Consider the following 15417-nt stretch of genomic DNA (forward strand, 5'->3'; position numbering starts at 1 on the left):
TTTCGAAAGAAGGGGAAAGTGTCTTTGGCTACCTTCGGTTTTGTTTTGAGGAGAGAGGGATTCGGCGTTTATTCGAGGAAGATTTCTTCGGAAGCGTAAGCACAGATACAGAGACGACCTACGTACACGAACTTGCTCATCAGTCTACCGTCTGCAAGAGAAGGAAGAGTGAGAGACAGTAGGGCGTACCTCCGAATTGACGACCGGCGATCGCTTTCAACGCAACCGTAGTTTCCTCCTTCTTCTCGAACAAGACGAAAACTTTGCCCAAATCTTTCACTTTCTCACTCAACTTGACATCTACCCTCCCTTGAGTCGTCCTAACCGGTCTCGGGATCCTAACTTCTTCGACTTTACCGAATTTCGTACATTCCTCTTTAACGTCTTCGAGAATCTCTTCGTAATCTTGATCCGAACACAATTCTTCAATCGCGACCATGTTCAAGATTTGTAACACTCTCGTAGGTTCTCCTTCTCCCGATTGACCCGCCAGAATCGATGCTGGAGGTTGTCCACCCATTCCCATTCCCATTCCCATTCCAGGACCTCCTGGGAATTGTCCCGGACCTCCTGGACCTCCTGGACCTCCTCCTTGTTGTTGTTGGAATTGTTGCAAGTAACCAGGACCGTTCAAGTTTGCGAGAACTTGTTGATCGAATCCGATTCCGGAACCAGGAGGACCTTGTTTCAAAGGGTTCGCACCTAAGGCGGCACGTTGAACGACGAGGTATCGATCTCCTAATTCCATACCGTTTAAACCTTGACAAGCAACTTCGGTGATGTTTGGATCGACGTATTCACAGAATGCGAAACCCTGAGAAACAAAAATCGAATACGATTCAATCTCTGCACAGGGTGCTTGGAAAATATTAGATGTGTGAGAGAGCCGGACTTACTTTCGATGCACCAGTTCCACCCTCTTTAACCAAATTGAACGCCCTCAATTCTCCGAACGAACTCAACAATTCCATCACTTGTTCATCGTTCAGATAACTCGGTAACCCACCAATGAAAATCTTGTTGACCGTATCTGGTACGTTTGTCGATACGACTCCGGGCACGTGAGGTGCGGGTTGATCCCCTGAAGAATCGGTTTGGACGAAATCTTTGGGTCGACGGATTTTGAGTGCGTTGTTTTGGAATACGATACCGTCGAATCCGAGTGCGTTCGTCGCTTCTTGCGGGTTACGGAACTACTCGTTCACAAGAGAAAGGTCAGTGAAGAGTCTGACGAGAGAAGAGAGAAGAAGAAAGCTTACTTCAACGAAAGCGTAATTCTTCTCATAATTGACATGAACCGAAATGACCGGAGTATCTCCCTTCAGTCCCAACCCTTGTAAATCCTCTCCTAAGTGTCCATCACTGACGAGTCCCATTTCAACCATTTTCGAATTGAAGAATTGAGCGATCGTTTCCTCGGTAGCTTCCATCGTGATGTTCCCTACGTAGAGACGACGAGATTGTCTCGCGAGGGAACCGATCGGTGCACCGGGACCGACGGCGCCGAAGACGGGGGGTCGGAAGAAGATGGGAGGGTTTTGTCCGTCGGCGGTTTGAACTGAGGCGGGATCGAATCCAGCAGGAAGGTAAGGTCGATTCTGTCCGGGTAAGTTGAACATACCTACTCACGCCATCATCGTCATCATCAGTCTGTGTCATTCTCAAATGGGAGGGAGTGAGAGATAGACGAACCGGTTAATTTCGCCTGTTCACTCGTAAACGTTTCAAACCCATTCGGTTTCACGTCCCAAGCCGTGAAAGGTCTCGTCCGTTTCGAAATTGGGATCGTATCCTCCGGAGTAGGGGACCTTCGATGTCTATCCCCTTGATCCGCGAATCCTTCAAAAGTCGGTCTTCCCCTTCCACCTCCTCCTCCTCTGCCTCCTCCTGGAGGTCCTCTTCGATCATCTCGATACCCTCCTCCTCCACCGTGACCACGAGGAGGAGGTCCCCTATCATCGTACCCTCCTCGACGCCCATAATCTTCTCTCCTTCTTCCTCCTCGATCCTCATAATCATCGTAACCTCTTCTCGAACTCTTATAATCATCTCCACCTCTTCTTCTATCATCATACTCTCCAGATGAGCGTTCGTTGTCCCTCCTCCTTTCGTATTCCCTATCCCGATCCCTCCTACTACCCGAGTCTCCGTCCCCTCGGGACGAACGGTGTCGTGGGGAACGAGAACGCTCGCGGTGGGAACCTCCTCCTCGATAGTCGCGATCACGATGGTCCCGGTGATCACGGTCGGAGTGCGAGTGGGAATGAGAGTGAGAGGAACGGGAAGAACGGTGAGCGTTGTGTCGATCGTCTCCACCTGTAGTTTATTACGTGAGTGAATTAGTATGTATTCGGAAAGTGCTGAGTACGCAACACGAGCGCCTGGACAGAGAGGAGAGAGGAGAGAGGGAGTGTTACCTTCGATCACTCTGTCGAGAAAATCAGCTGCTGGATCCACTAGAGAACGCACTCATGACGTGTGAGCGTTGTATAGAATTGTGAGAACTAAGTGGACTTACTGGAATCCGCCATTGATTGAGAGGAGTGGAGAGAGCGCAGGAGAAAGAGGAGTAGCTTTCGAGTTTCTTACTTTGAATAGTGCAGGTGGAATTCGTCGAACTTCTCCTCTCACTCGACTCTCTGTCAACAAGATGGCTCGTTTCGGACTCCTAGATTCCGATTCCGAAGGAGCATCAGACGCCTCTTCCATCCACTCGAACGAAGAAGAAGAATCGACGACTGAACGATCTAGATCAATTTCCGTCCCTCTCTCCCATTCTGACGACTCTGACAACGACTCGCAGGAAGATGAAGAACTTGAAGATGCACCTCCTAGAGCTAGTCTCCTTTCCGATGACGAGGAGGATCATTCCGGCTCAGCAGAGGAAGAGGAAGAGGAGGAGGATTATTCAATGGATCAACAACGAACCTCTCGAAGGTCGAGTCTTACGCCCTCACAAACACCTCCTCCTCCTACTGCGACTCGTCGCAAACAACTAGCGACCCGAGGAGGAAGAGAAGCGACGACTCAGCAGCAGTCTCCGTGGGCTCAACAGTTGAAACTCGAGCCGAAGAGGGTACAGGTTATGCAAGCTAGTTTCTTTGGACAAACTCCCTCAACCAGTACGAATGGAACGAGAACGGATAGGGAAAGAGAAAGGGAGAGGGAGGAGACGGACAGAGAAGGGAAAAGGAGACAAGTTGAACAAGGGTTCGCGCAGAGAGCAGCGATGGCCACGGCTACGAAAACACAAAAGGTGACCCAATCTCTCTTTCTCGAGTGAGTGAGTGCATAAACTCACTGGAGGGCGGGGTTGGTTCCAGATTTCTTCGGCTTCACTTTTCCCTCCGAATTCGACTCCCATTCCTCAGAACGCTTCTTCCACACCAGCTCCATCACAACCAGTTCCTACACCGTTACTTGATCCCTCTCCTTTCCGTCCTTACCGTACCTACACTCGTGTACCTTTAACCGACTCGATCACTCGCAATTCGGAAAACAATCTTGTCGATTCTGGACTCGCACTTGGAAAAAGTTACAGAGTCGGCTGGGGACCTGAGGGAGAGATTATCAGTCTGAGAGGAGTCTACGATAAGGGAGAGACGAAGAGTGATGTACTGAAAATCGAGAAACTCAAATTACTCTCCGTGAGTTCTTCCTCGTTCAACGATCCTGCTCGTAGATCTCGATGACGAATTCACTATATACGAGCAGAACGAAGACAAGACCTCATCTCTCCAACTCCTCGAGCTCCAACTCGCACATACCGAAATCTACCCTTCATCACACACCGATCCGTCCTCTTCCTCCCCCGTTCCGTTCGCATCTCCCTCCCCTTCTCTTCGATTCCATCATTTCGCTTCCCTCTTCACCAACAGCACCTCCTCCTCCTCCTCCTCAGAAACTTCCTCCTCGGAACTATCGAATTCGCCCGAAGCGCAATATTTCAAACTAGCCTCTCACCTCTTCGACGAAGTTCCCTCCCTCGGTCTAACTCCCTCCACCCTCACTCCTCAACAACTCTCTACTCTAACCTCTCTACGTCGTAGAGACCTCCTCTCGAATTGGTTATCGAAAACCCTCCTACCTTCCGTCACTTCCTCTCTTCACAACCCGAATTTATCCCCAGAAGAGAAAATCTTCCTCCTTCTCACGGCACACGAACTCTCCCAAGCCTGTGACCTCGCTCTTACATCGAAGAATTTGAGACTGGCGACGTTGATCTCGCAAATAGGAAGTATTTCATCGAGTGGAACGGATCGAGGATTTCAATTAGACCTAGAAGAACAAGTCAAAAAATGGAAAGACTACAAAATCGATTCCCATCTATCTGTACCCGTTCGAAGGATTTACGAGTTATTGAGTGGGAACTTGGGGAAAAGTGAAGGGATTACGAACAAGGGAGGAAAAGAAGATCATAGTGAGACTTTTGAGGTTTTGGATGGGGTTGAATGGAAGGCGGCGTTCGCTATCGGGTTATGGTACGCACGTAACGAATCACGGGGTGGAGGAGGAGGAGCAGGGGAGGAGGATGAAGTAGCGAAAGCCGTTAGACTATACGAACAAGGCTTCAAAGCGACTCCGGACGCAATCAAGGCTCCGTTATCCTCCCATTCGGTCGACGGGTCGACACAGGTCGATAGGAATACCCCATTGGATCCGATCTATCATCTTCTCAAACTGTACACTTGTCCAACTCATTCGCTCGAAGAATCCCTTTCACCTCTCAATTTCGGTCCTTCAAAGACGGATTATCGATTACCTTGGCATCTCTACCTCTTGTTCTCTCGCGTATTACGTCGTAGGGATTTCGAAGATCGACTCGAAGTTGATTTGAATCACGAGGATGAAGAAATGGGAGAAGGAGGAGGAGGAGGAACGAACGAGAGGAAGGAGGGAAATTCGGTTAGAGCTGATCAAGTTACTATGAGTTATGCGAATCAATTGGAGAGTTTGGGTTGTTGGGAATGGGCAGTGTTCGTTTTATTACACTTGGAACTCGAGGGACCGTAAGTCTCTCACTCTCTCTCCCTAATTCTTGTCTCTCCGTGACTGACTATAAATTCGAGTGTAGTCGAGCACAAGCGATCCAGCTCCTCCTCTCACGTCACATCTCCTCGCTAACTCCCTCTCTGTCCACCTTCCTCCTCTCAACTCTCCACTTACCCCCCTTCTATCTCTCGCGAGCGCGTGCTCTCCACGCTCAATCAATCGGTGACGTTTTCAGTACTTACAAACACCTCCTCTCGAGCGGAGAAACGAGACGGGCTCATGAGATCGCGACGAGGGAATTGGTACCCGAGGCTTTGGTGAGAGGCGATGAAGGGTTGGTGAGGAGGTTGTTGGAACCGTTTAGGGAGGATCGAGAGGATGATGATGGGGATGACGGGGAGGAGGAAGGAGAGTTTAGGGGAGCGGTAGAAGGTTGGAAAATGGGAGGAAAAGTACGTCTCTTTCATTCTCTCTCGCTTTACCTGCTTTTTCTTTCTTTCTTTTGCTGACTCGACATGATTTTGAGCAACCCCAGATCTTCCTCCAATACCTCCACACCCTCTCCCTCTTTTCCTCCCCCTCAACTTCCCAACTCTCAACGACAGCCGCCTATCTTTCCTCGACAATTCAAGCCGTTCAAAGGTTCTCGACGACCGTGAACGCGACGAAGGTACTCAAAGGGAATCGGAAATTGAGGATGAGTATCAGTGAGATGAGTTCTAGGTTGAACGTATTAGCTAAACTCGTTGGAGGTCGAGTGAGCTCTGCTTTTCCCTCTCTCTTTCTTTCCTCTCCTTCTCGCTTTCTCGAGGAGGAGGAAGGAGAGAAGTGAGACAGGAAACGAGTACTGATGATTGGAAGTGCGAGAATAGGCATTAAACATTACTCAACCGAGTTTGTTAGGAGAATCGGAGAAATTGGGGTGGTTACAAGGTGCTACGAAGAGTTTCTTTGCATCGAGTCTCAAACGAGCGGGAGTGACTACCGGTGCTGCATAAGTAGGTGGGGGGGAGTATGTTATGTATCGATAAATTGAAGAAATGGATGAATAAAACTTCAGATTTGTTCGAACACGCTTTTGAGTCGATGTTTTTCGCGCACGAGAGCAGACTAAGGTCTCCCCTTGAGCTTCAAGTGCTATGGCTTTTCGTGTCCGCGTAGGCCCCTCTTGATATTGTTTGGACAAGTGAGGGCGTGAAAGAACTGAAACGCAGTAAACGAGAAACGTGAAAATTTCGAGCTCGCCTCGCAAGGAACAAGTCGACTCGTCTCCAAAGTACGATATCGTATGATGGCTGCGCTCTCTGCCTCTCTCTCTCTCCGTCTCTATATGAAGTACCTCAGAAATGGAAACGGCTTGAATGGTTTTTACAACAACATTTTCGGAGATTTGTACGAAAGGAACAGCTGAAAGTTAAGCGAAGGCGAACGCGGTCGGTAGCGATGGCGAAGGTATCTGCTGAGATGAAGAGTAAGAGTCAGTAAACTGTCCTCGTTATCGTTCTCTGTTGTTATTTTTTCCGTTCGAAATCCAAAACCGTCCAAACTCCATCACTTTTCTCCATTCCAGTACCCGAGTTCTTGCAGCGAACTAAGACCGTCCACGCACTTCTTCGCGGGCGGCTCGTTGGCTACAAGTTCTTGGTCACTGAGAACGTAGAGAAATGAAGGAATTTGAAGAGATTTGGGGGGGATCAGATAAGTACTTTCCGCTCATATACTCAAAGAAGGTTTCCCTCCTTTGAGCGTGTCGCTGAGCTGGGTTATAAAAATCGAGCCTTTGAACGGTTTAACCGTTTTATGTTGCTGGCTCTTGTTCGTCCTCTCCCAAGAAGAAATCGATCAAAGAAAACTCGGGGACTCACCATCTGAGAAAACTTGAAGCCTTGGAAGTCAGATGATAGAGTCGAGGAGAATAGTCGCCAGAGCTAGCAGCTTTCAGTCCTTCATCCCCTCCCCTTCGAGACGTTCTCCCATTTTCTCGACTCTCTCCCTCTGCGCTCTAATCTCCTCCCCCAATTCCCTCTCCCTCTCTTCCCTCCCCTTCGATCCCGTTTCAAGGTCTCCAAACAAATGCAACAGTTTCAACTGGTGTGACATTGAGAGTAACTGGTGGGCGTTTCGAAGGATTTGGTGGGTTCGAAGGCGGGATTGGGCGGAACGAAGCGAGGCTTGAGAGGGGTGGGAGGTGAGGGGATCGATCTACATAGTCGAATGTACAGTCGGCGAGTTAGTTTCGAGAGAGGGAGGGCGGAAGAAGTGAGAAGTAGAAGAGTAGAAAGAGTGAAAAAAGTCCTCCAGAGATGAAGAGTCCTCCATCACGCATACACGCTCTTCCGGAAAGAGCCTCTCCACCTTGACTAACCAGGAACCAGAAAAAGAAGCGAGAGAGCTTACCCTAGCGAGCGCGACTAATTCCTTGAACCCTTCTACCAATCCTTCCAATTCCCCATCGAGTTTCCTATTCAATTCCTCCTCTAACCTATCCAAATACTCATCCGAGGTCAAACCATCAACTTCGATTTGGGTAGAGCCGGCAGAGGAGGTGGTCGAACGGAGGTTTTGGAGAGTTGTGGGAAGGACGGTACGTTTTCGGACGTCGGTTTGACGCGCGGAGGAAGAAGGGGCGGCGGAGAAGGGAGGTTGTGACATGGGAGAGGTGAGGTGAGTGAGAGAGAGGAAGTGTGAACGAGAAGTGGGGAAGCGGAAGAGAGAAAGGGAAGTAGATCCTCGTTCCTTCGTCACGGCGGAAGGGGATGAGCTGTTATCGAAACCCACAGATTCGGATCAGCGGTGCTACTTACTTGGGGAGATGTGCGACTCGCTCATCAGGGCAGAGGACGATTCGCCTTTCACTCAACCAACTTATCCTTTTCCCGAGAGACGCGCTTTGTAAGCATCGCTGATCAGCCCTCTCTAGTCTAGCAGAGCGCTGCAATTTGGTCGATCGAACCAGGTAGATCGCGATCACCTCGATCCGATTTGGAACGCGCGAGAGGTTCGAGCGAATCTTCCTCAATTCTCTCGCTCGCTCCTCTTCCCTTCTCCTTCTTCCTCTCGCTCTTGAACGCGACCTCACTCGCCCAACTGACTCGAATGTTGAAGAGACTGAGCGGTACCTTTTCCCAATCATCGGACCAACTCCTACTCCCACCGTCTCAAGCGTCTCCCTCTCTCAACTCTTATTCTGCACCTTCCTCTCCCCGCTCCCTCCGTTCTGTTCAACCACAATCCGGTTCCGGTTATCCATTCCCGTCCTCTCCCACTACACCCACCACCTCTCACCCTCAAACAGCGGGAATTCCTCCGACGATTGATCGTTCAACTTTGCATAAAACTCTCTCGCTCCTCTCTTCCCTCCTCGTCGCACTCGATGAAATGAGAGCAGCTAGTATACTACATTCAAAAGCGGAGAAGAAGGTTGGGAAAGCTTTGAAAGAGTTAGGGGTTGGGGGATGGGGAGAGATTTTGAGGAAGAAGGATTCGAAGGAGGATTCTACTATACGTACGCTGCTTCCTGCTTCTATTGCTCCAGGAGGAGTTACTGATAGGTTTGGAGAAGCGTGTTACAGCGGATGCACTACTGGCGAGTACGACGATGTTTGAAAATTTAGCGGAAGTGGATTCGAAACTGTCGAAATTTGTTCAAAACGAATACGAATCATTGAACGAGTTTACGAACAAGTACTTCAAGAAGACTGCTGTATGTTCCTCTCTGTCCCTCCCCTCCACCCATATACAACTGACTTGTAGTGAGTGAGTGATTTTCAGAAAGAAGAAAAATCCTATGAAGATTCCCTCTCTTCCCTCGATCAAAAAGCCTCGAGAACGACTCAATCCTACGCTCGTTACGCCTCGAAGCACACCTCGACTTCCCCCGCTCTCGTTTCTTCCTCCCACCTCGACTCGCTGACAACCTCTCATTCGAACTATCTCTCGACTCTGCAATCGCTTCAATCGCAATCCCAACAATTGCAGCTCGAATACGCGGAGAAGATCGCGGCGAGGAGAGAAGCGACGGGGAGAGAGGTCGCGAGAGTAGTGAGTGGTTTGGCGGAGAGGAGTTGGAGGAATCGAGCAGAGGCGGTAAGGAAAGGAGGAGGGGAAGTTATTGGGAGAGTGCTAGAGAAGGGTGTCTGGGTAGATAAAGGGTTTGAAAGAGTCGGAGAGTACGAGAAGAGGGGAAGAGAGTTGGCGGAGGAGGAAGAGGAAGAAACGAAAGAGCAAGAATCGTTGAATCGAGCTCAAAATCAAAGTCAAGCAAAGGAGATCGAGAACGGAGTCGACAGTAAGAGAAACGTACATATTCGAGGACCAAGAGCACCATCTACCACTTCGACCCAAAACACTCTCACCACGACAATTTCTTCAACTTTGAGCTCGGTTCCTTCCTCTTCCTCCTCCCCGACTCCAACGACGAATCGATCTGAGCTTCCTCAACCTCCTCGATCTTACTCAACATCGACGATTCCGTCTCCTATCCGTCAGACCTCCCCTCTTGCAGAAGCACCCCGAATCGCTTCCCCTTCTCTCTCCTCCTCAACTAATACTCGTCGAGTTTCTATCGCCGAAGAACCTATCCCGATCCCTTCTACACCACCTGAATCTTCGTCACTCGGAGGAGGGAGAACCCTTCCTAGGGGTTGGTACCTCGATCCTTCGTTCGCGAATCATCTCGAAGAACATTCCTCTCCTCCTTCGGCTCCGGTTTCTCCTCCTCTTTCTACTTCGGCGAGATCTAGACCAGAGTCAGTAGCTGGGAGGCCGCAGTTTGGAGGCGAGAGGAGACAAACTTATGATGCGTTATCGATTCAACGAGAAGGAGGAGGAGATGAGGAGGTTTTGTTGAGGAAACCTACTCCGAGGTATGGATCTGCACCGCCGATTGGAGCGAATCAGGAGCAAAGAGATGTTGGGGGAGTCGATGAATGGGGAAGAAATCGAGTAGAGGGATCAGGAGAAAGGGAAAGTTTCGTTAGAGGGATGAGTCAAAAGTATGGGAATGGAGTATCTCAGGAGCAAACTCAGACGATCGTGAGTACGGTTCCTCGCTCTCAGCTCTACTCTGACGAGAAGCTCATCGAAACATATTCCCAGGCTTCCTTTCAGTCATCGCCTCCTCGTCCTCCTCCGCAGAATAATCATAATCGTTCAAATTCTCGAGTTTCACTCCTCGCGAAACGCTACTCTTCTCCACCTGACCATCTCCCTCCTTCGACTCCCGACGTATCCGAAACCTTCTCTCTGCATCGTCCACCTCAAACCCCTCTACCATCTACCAGTCGCTCCTCCTATTCTTCTCAGGCTCAACCTCAGTTCACCTCAGCTTCTTCTTCGAATCAGTCCCATTCGACGACATCCTCTGAACCTCATCCGCCCTTTTGCGCATGTCAATCGTGTACGACTCGGCATTACTCGAAGAATGGGAAAGAAGAATTATCGAGGAGTGAAGAGGAACGATTACAGCGAGAACTGAGGATGACGGCGAAAGGAGGGACGTTGAAAGGGTTGGTCGGGAAGGGGAAGGAAGTGTTTGGGAGAATGGGATAGACTCGCTCGGCCAAGGTTAGGTCCTTGCGGGTTCTTGCTTGTTGTGCTTTCCGTACGGGATCTTGTGAATAGAAATCAATTGTTGCCCTTTCCCTTCCTTCCTGCCTCGCAGCGTTTCAAGCGATCCACCCATCGAGAGCATGTAACAGCACAAGATGTACACCCCAAGCCGTTGCCAGCACCGCAACTGCCCTAATCTTCGAGATCCTCAACACAACTGGATCTCCCTCTTCACTAAGTCAATCGATTTTTCCGTGACTAAAGAGCGAGGAAACTCACCTGAAACCGCAACGATCGCACTACTCCCTCCAACTCCTTTCCTCAATACCGCTTCACTCGCCCATCCCCTCGCACTTCCACTCCCGATTTGAGCGAAACGGGATTTGAGGTTAGCGCGCGAGAAAGAGATGATGTAGTTCGCCCAGGGAGAAGCGAGAGTGAACTCGTCTGAGGTGGAGGTGAGAGCGTCGACATAGCTGGAGAGATCGAGGAGAGCGGTTGGAGAAGAGGAGAGAGAGGGAGAGGGGAGGTATTCGTTACGCCAGATTATGGAGGAGACGATTAGGAAGAACGTGGTGGGTATCGAGGAGTACAGTAGTGCGAGAGGAAGTAAGAAGAGACTGCAAGCAGACGGGTTAGACTCGTGAAGATCGAGAGGAGCCGAGGATAAGCTCACTCTGTAACGTTCGCTCGACTTGGTCGCCGCAGCAGAAGAGCCGCAACGATTGTGCTGAGTAGAAGCGAGATCGTCTCTTCATTGTTCTCGTCACGCTTATCAGTCGGCGCACTCTGAACGGTAAGAGAAGAAAGCTTAACGAACCGAGAGTGCAGTATCCAAACGTTTTCACGAACAGCTCAATCGTCTCTAGATCATTCTCCGTCTGACTCGGTATACATCTGACGACTGCGAGCATCGGAACAACTGAGTACCTCAAACAGCCGAATGCTCAGTTCGAAGCGCACTCACTCGTATCGACTCCAATCGAAATCAATGCCAATTTCCCCGTCTCCCTTCCTTGAAACCGTCTTCTTTCCTTCGCGGTCTCTCCTCCTCTGTTCCTCAGTAGGTGTCGATAGACAGAAGGCTTCAACAGCAGGAGGTTCAAAAGAGAGATGGAGAATGGGAACGAAAGGAAATCGTCTGCGAGTTGACCGCATCGAGGGCATTCGAGGAGGGATGTGTTGGACTGTTGAGCGTACGAGATATCTATACGAAGGTGTCTGATCAGTTCAGGAGAGGTGTGGAGCGAGGGGAGAGACGTACAGAGTGAATCGACGGGGGAAGAACAATTGATGCATTCATAGCCGCTCTCCGACTGGGCTGGACGGGTATTCGGCTTCATGATCGCGTATCCGGCATTTCGAACAGGGTGAATGCGGTAGAAGAGGGTGAGGAAATCGACTTCATCAAAAATCCGCGACTTCTCTCTCTTCTCTACCACTCACTCGACTCAGTTCGACCCTCGAAAGGTTCCTACACGAGTATAGCACCCTCAAGATCCGTCGAAGTCTACATCAAGCACACAAAACGCGCTTCTTCGCGACCTATCAGAACGTCATCGTTCAACTTCTTGGAAATCTGCTCTCTTATCTCTGTTCAAGCGACTAGTGAGTAGCTCTACACTCTTATAGATCCTCCTGACTACCTACGAGACGCGCTGACCCTCGCAAATCCGCCTAGTTCCCTTGATTTCGCACTAGTTTGCTCTTCTCTCTCGGAATGTCCGAAGAACCCCTCTACAACACCTCCCATCCCTCTACGCTCCTCGAATCCGGAACTTTCAAAGGCGACTCAATCGGTCTTGACGTCTCGACGATCCAACCTCTCCTGAATCGTACCGGTCTCTTCATCGCTCACCGTCGAAAAGAGTTAATCAAACCTCCCGTTTCGTTCAATGACGATGTAGATGCGTGGTTGGAGGAACAGAAGTTTGGGAGGAAACCGGAAGTGGTCGTGATTAAGGTTGTGGAGGTGGATGGGGGGAGAGTACCGAGGAATGGGAGGAGGGAAGCGAGGTTACTTGCGAAATCGATTTATCCAACTGTGAGTCAGGTTCTCTCCCTCTCTCTACCGCAAGCACCGACTGATGTTCAGCTGAGACGTAGATCGTCCCCCTGTTAAACGCCTACCTAGATCCTCCGACTCCTTCTTCTCCAAATAGTAAAATTTCTCTTTTCATGCCCCACTACCCCTACACTCTCCGCGCTCTCCTCGACCAACCTTCCTTCGTCCCCAATCTCGATGACGAAGACGATGAAATGTTTACTCATTTCGCTCATTCGATCGCGAACGATTTACATTCAGCAACGAGTCACATTCATTCGTTGGGGATTTATCATAGGGATATCAACCCTTCGAACGTGTTGATTAGCGAGGAAGGGAAAGTCGTGTTGGGGGATTTTGGGATTGCGGTTGAAAAGGGGGATGAGAAGAAGGGGGAACAACATTTCGAGGTGGGAACTGGGTCAATTTTCACCGACTCTTTCACTCCGTCTCGTTTGACTGACGACGGCTCACCTGGTTTTCCCAGCCCATATCGAGCACCTGAGCTGGTCTTTGCTTCGAAATCGTACGATGAAAGAGCTATCGACCTCTGGGCTCTCGGGACAACAATCGCAGAGATGTTTCGACCTTTCGATTCCAAAATTTTCGATTCTCTTTCCCCTTCGGACTCGGACGACAACGACGAAGACTCGGACGACTACGACGAGAAGGAGGGGGAGGATTCGCCCAAACCGAAACGTCTACGAAAAGTATATCGCGAAGGAGAAGAGCCGAGACGGAAAAGTCTGTTCGAGAGTGGATCGAGCGATTTCGTTCTCGCCGCGAGTATCTTTAGGGTTCTGGGCACGCCGACTCTCGAAACTTGGCCCGTGCGTATCTCACATCTCTTTATCGCGACCTCTTCTCCATTGACCGACTCGTTGAACAACAGGAAGCGAAAGATCTCCCTAATTTCGGTCGATTTCAATTCGTGAACCATGCCCCAAATTCACTCAGATTGTACCTCCCTCACCTCGGCCCGGACGATGACGGTCTCCTCGAAATCATCGAATCCCTCCTCGTCATTTCCGCTGGCGGAAGGAGTACTTCGACGGATGAAAAAATGAAGGAAATTTCGATTGATATGATTGGCGGTTCTTTCCGAGATCGCTTCGAAGACTACTTGGACGAGGTGATGTTGGGTATTGAGAGAGAACAGGATTTCTATTAGACTACACCAGCAATGCATCCCATTCTTGCCCTGCTATCCAATTCGATCCAAGTCTTTCTTTCACTTCTGCGAGAGTCGGAACACTTTCCATCGCTCCAGGTTTTTCACAACACATCGCAGCAGCTTGACAACTAATCTTGAGGATCTCTTCAAGCTTATTTTCCTTCAGTGGGGACGAACCTCGAGGTAAAGTCGAAAGAAGAGTCGCGAAATAACCCGTGAAACAATCCCCTGCTCCGGTTGTGTCCTTAACTCCTCCTTCTTCCACTTTCCCAGCTCCTACCGAAACTATTCTCTTCCCATCCTTGAGGTCCGCTTGAACTCCCTGACTTCCCATCGTCATGATGATTCCCGTCAAACCTTTCAATTTCTCCCTCAAACTCCGAAGAATCCCCTCTGCGTTCGCCGCATTCGGTGCGAGTACTTTAACGAGTTCTTCCCCTTCCCCTTCGTTAATGATCAACCAATCCAATTCATCCCATTCGAACCCCTCGAGTTGTTCCTTCGTCAACATTGGAGATGGATTGAAAATCGTCACTAACCCAGCTTGATGTGCTTCTCGAAGGGCTTGTTGGGTCGATTCGAAAGGGATCTCGTTTTGAAGTAAGAGGTGGGAGAAGGAGGAGGAGAGATCCGAGGGGGAAAGCTGGGAGAAGGGAGATGGGAGAGAGGAGAAATTCGATCCGGGCAGGAGAACGATCGAGTTGTCGGCGGTACGGTGCGAAAGTTGAATCACGGCTCGTCCGGTAGGTAACTAGGATCGTTGTTGATCGTCACTTCGAGTGAGGATGAGGAGGGAAGAGAGGAGGAAGAGACAAACTGTTCCGTCGACCGCGAGAAGTGATTGCGAAACGCCATAAGAAGCGAGAGTTTCCTTCAACCAAGCTCCGTCGTTTCCCAACGTCGCCGCTAGCTCGACGGTAGCTCCTGCCTGTAGAGAACGACGGTTTCCGCAAAGGTGAGTCGAGAAAACGAAAACTTTGCGGGAAAACGGTCGCACCTTTGCCGCAGACACTGCTTGATTCGCTCCTTTTCCACCTGTACTACCGAAACTACATCAGCTCCTTTCAGTCATGGTGGGCTCATGACAATTCAGGCTTACCGGCTCGTCGAGAGTATTCCTTAGAAGAGATCGTTTCCCCAACTTTCACGATGCTGCGCAGCGCAGGAGGGGATCAGCACGCGAAAGCTACGCGAGTTGAATTCGTCCGAACGCTCACTGGTCAACCACAAAGAACTCTGTAGAGAGCGAGAAAGTTGAGTTAAACCACGTCATCCTCCCGAACGAGTAGAGTGAGAGTAGGCTTACCATCGATATTGATTGATCCACGAACTAATAGCTTGCCCCGACTAGTCATTCCGAGCGCGAGTGTAAGGTGATGAGGAACGGTCAAAAGTCAAAACTTCAAAACCGGAAACTCTGGTGGTCCGTTTGCGCTTTGGCGTTTCGCACGATCGAGTTCGCTCTCGGTAAGCTCTTTGCTCAGACAAACTACGAGACCAAATAGAAACCTTGCAAGAATAACGGAAAGCAAGAAAAAACAGGTTTTTTCTAGACTGAAAGCTCGACGAACGACGACCACGAAGAGCTCAGACGGGGTATCAAGAGAGTAAGCCACGGATAAAACTAAGAGCACGATAAATAGCTGTGTGAAAGATC

The 15417-nt window shown here is 49.9% G+C and overlaps 7 protein-coding genes across 7 annotated transcripts; 3 read left to right on the top strand and 4 right to left on the bottom strand.

The window, feature by feature from the left end:
- Positions 1-68: 68 nt before the first annotated feature.
- On the bottom strand, positions 69-2531 carry JCM6883_000212 (uncharacterized protein; the record flags this gene model as incomplete). The annotated part of the gene is made up of 7 exons (XM_076630942.1): positions 69-118; positions 190-814; positions 897-1193; positions 1260-1621; positions 1693-2316; positions 2418-2456; positions 2519-2531. The coding sequence occupies 7 exons, from the start codon at positions 2529-2531 to the stop codon at positions 69-71; spliced, it is 2010 nt and encodes a 669-aa protein (XP_076489082.1).
- A 119-nt stretch (positions 2532-2650) lies between these two features.
- On the top strand, positions 2651-5990 carry JCM6883_000213 (uncharacterized protein; the record flags this gene model as incomplete). The annotated part of the gene is made up of 6 exons (XM_076630943.1): positions 2651-3256; positions 3324-3647; positions 3715-5009; positions 5075-5444; positions 5528-5749; positions 5865-5990. The coding sequence occupies 6 exons, from the start codon at positions 2651-2653 to the stop codon at positions 5988-5990; spliced, it is 2943 nt and encodes a 980-aa protein (XP_076489083.1).
- Positions 5991-6930: 940 nt separating this feature from the next.
- On the bottom strand, positions 6931-7644 carry JCM6883_000214 (uncharacterized protein; the record flags this gene model as incomplete). Its single annotated transcript, XM_076630944.1, has 2 exons — positions 6931-7194; positions 7390-7644. 2 exons carry the CDS (start codon positions 7642-7644, stop codon positions 6931-6933), a joined length of 519 nt encoding a protein of 172 aa, XP_076489084.1.
- A 444-nt stretch (positions 7645-8088) lies between these two features.
- Positions 8089-10542, top strand: JCM6883_000215 (uncharacterized protein; the record flags this gene model as incomplete). The annotated part of the gene is made up of 4 exons (XM_076630945.1): positions 8089-8497; positions 8565-8695; positions 8764-10026; positions 10090-10542. The coding sequence occupies 4 exons, from the start codon at positions 8089-8091 to the stop codon at positions 10540-10542; spliced, it is 2256 nt and encodes a 751-aa protein (XP_076489085.1).
- A 116-nt stretch (positions 10543-10658) lies between these two features.
- ARV1 (sterol homeostasis protein ARV1) lies at positions 10659-11885 on the bottom strand (the record flags this gene model as incomplete). Its single annotated transcript, XM_076630946.1, has 5 exons — positions 10659-10759; positions 10822-11272; positions 11331-11446; positions 11510-11749; positions 11807-11885. The coding sequence occupies 5 exons, from the start codon at positions 11883-11885 to the stop codon at positions 10659-10661; spliced, it is 987 nt and encodes a 328-aa protein (XP_076489086.1).
- Positions 11886-12262: 377 nt separating this feature from the next.
- Positions 12263-13757, top strand: JCM6883_000217 (uncharacterized protein; the record flags this gene model as incomplete). Its single annotated transcript, XM_076630947.1, has 4 exons — positions 12263-12586; positions 12649-13007; positions 13074-13416; positions 13479-13757. The coding sequence occupies 4 exons, from the start codon at positions 12263-12265 to the stop codon at positions 13755-13757; spliced, it is 1305 nt and encodes a 434-aa protein (XP_076489087.1).
- Position 13758: 1 nt separating this feature from the next.
- On the bottom strand, positions 13759-15115 carry RBK1 (putative ribokinase; the record flags this gene model as incomplete). The annotated part of the gene is made up of 6 exons (XM_076630948.1): positions 13759-14511; positions 14578-14688; positions 14758-14795; positions 14860-14912; positions 14978-14996; positions 15067-15115. The coding sequence occupies 6 exons, from the start codon at positions 15113-15115 to the stop codon at positions 13759-13761; spliced, it is 1023 nt and encodes a 340-aa protein (XP_076489088.1).
- Between the last annotated feature and the right edge of the window lie 302 nt (positions 15116-15417).

This window comes from Sporobolomyces salmoneus (assembly GCF_050403485.1).
Source record: "Sporobolomyces salmoneus JCM6883 DNA, S_salmoneus_JCM6883_v1_ctg13, whole genome shotgun sequence".
Taxonomy (NCBI): domain Eukaryota; kingdom Fungi; phylum Basidiomycota; class Microbotryomycetes; order Sporidiobolales; family Sporidiobolaceae; genus Sporobolomyces; species Sporobolomyces salmoneus.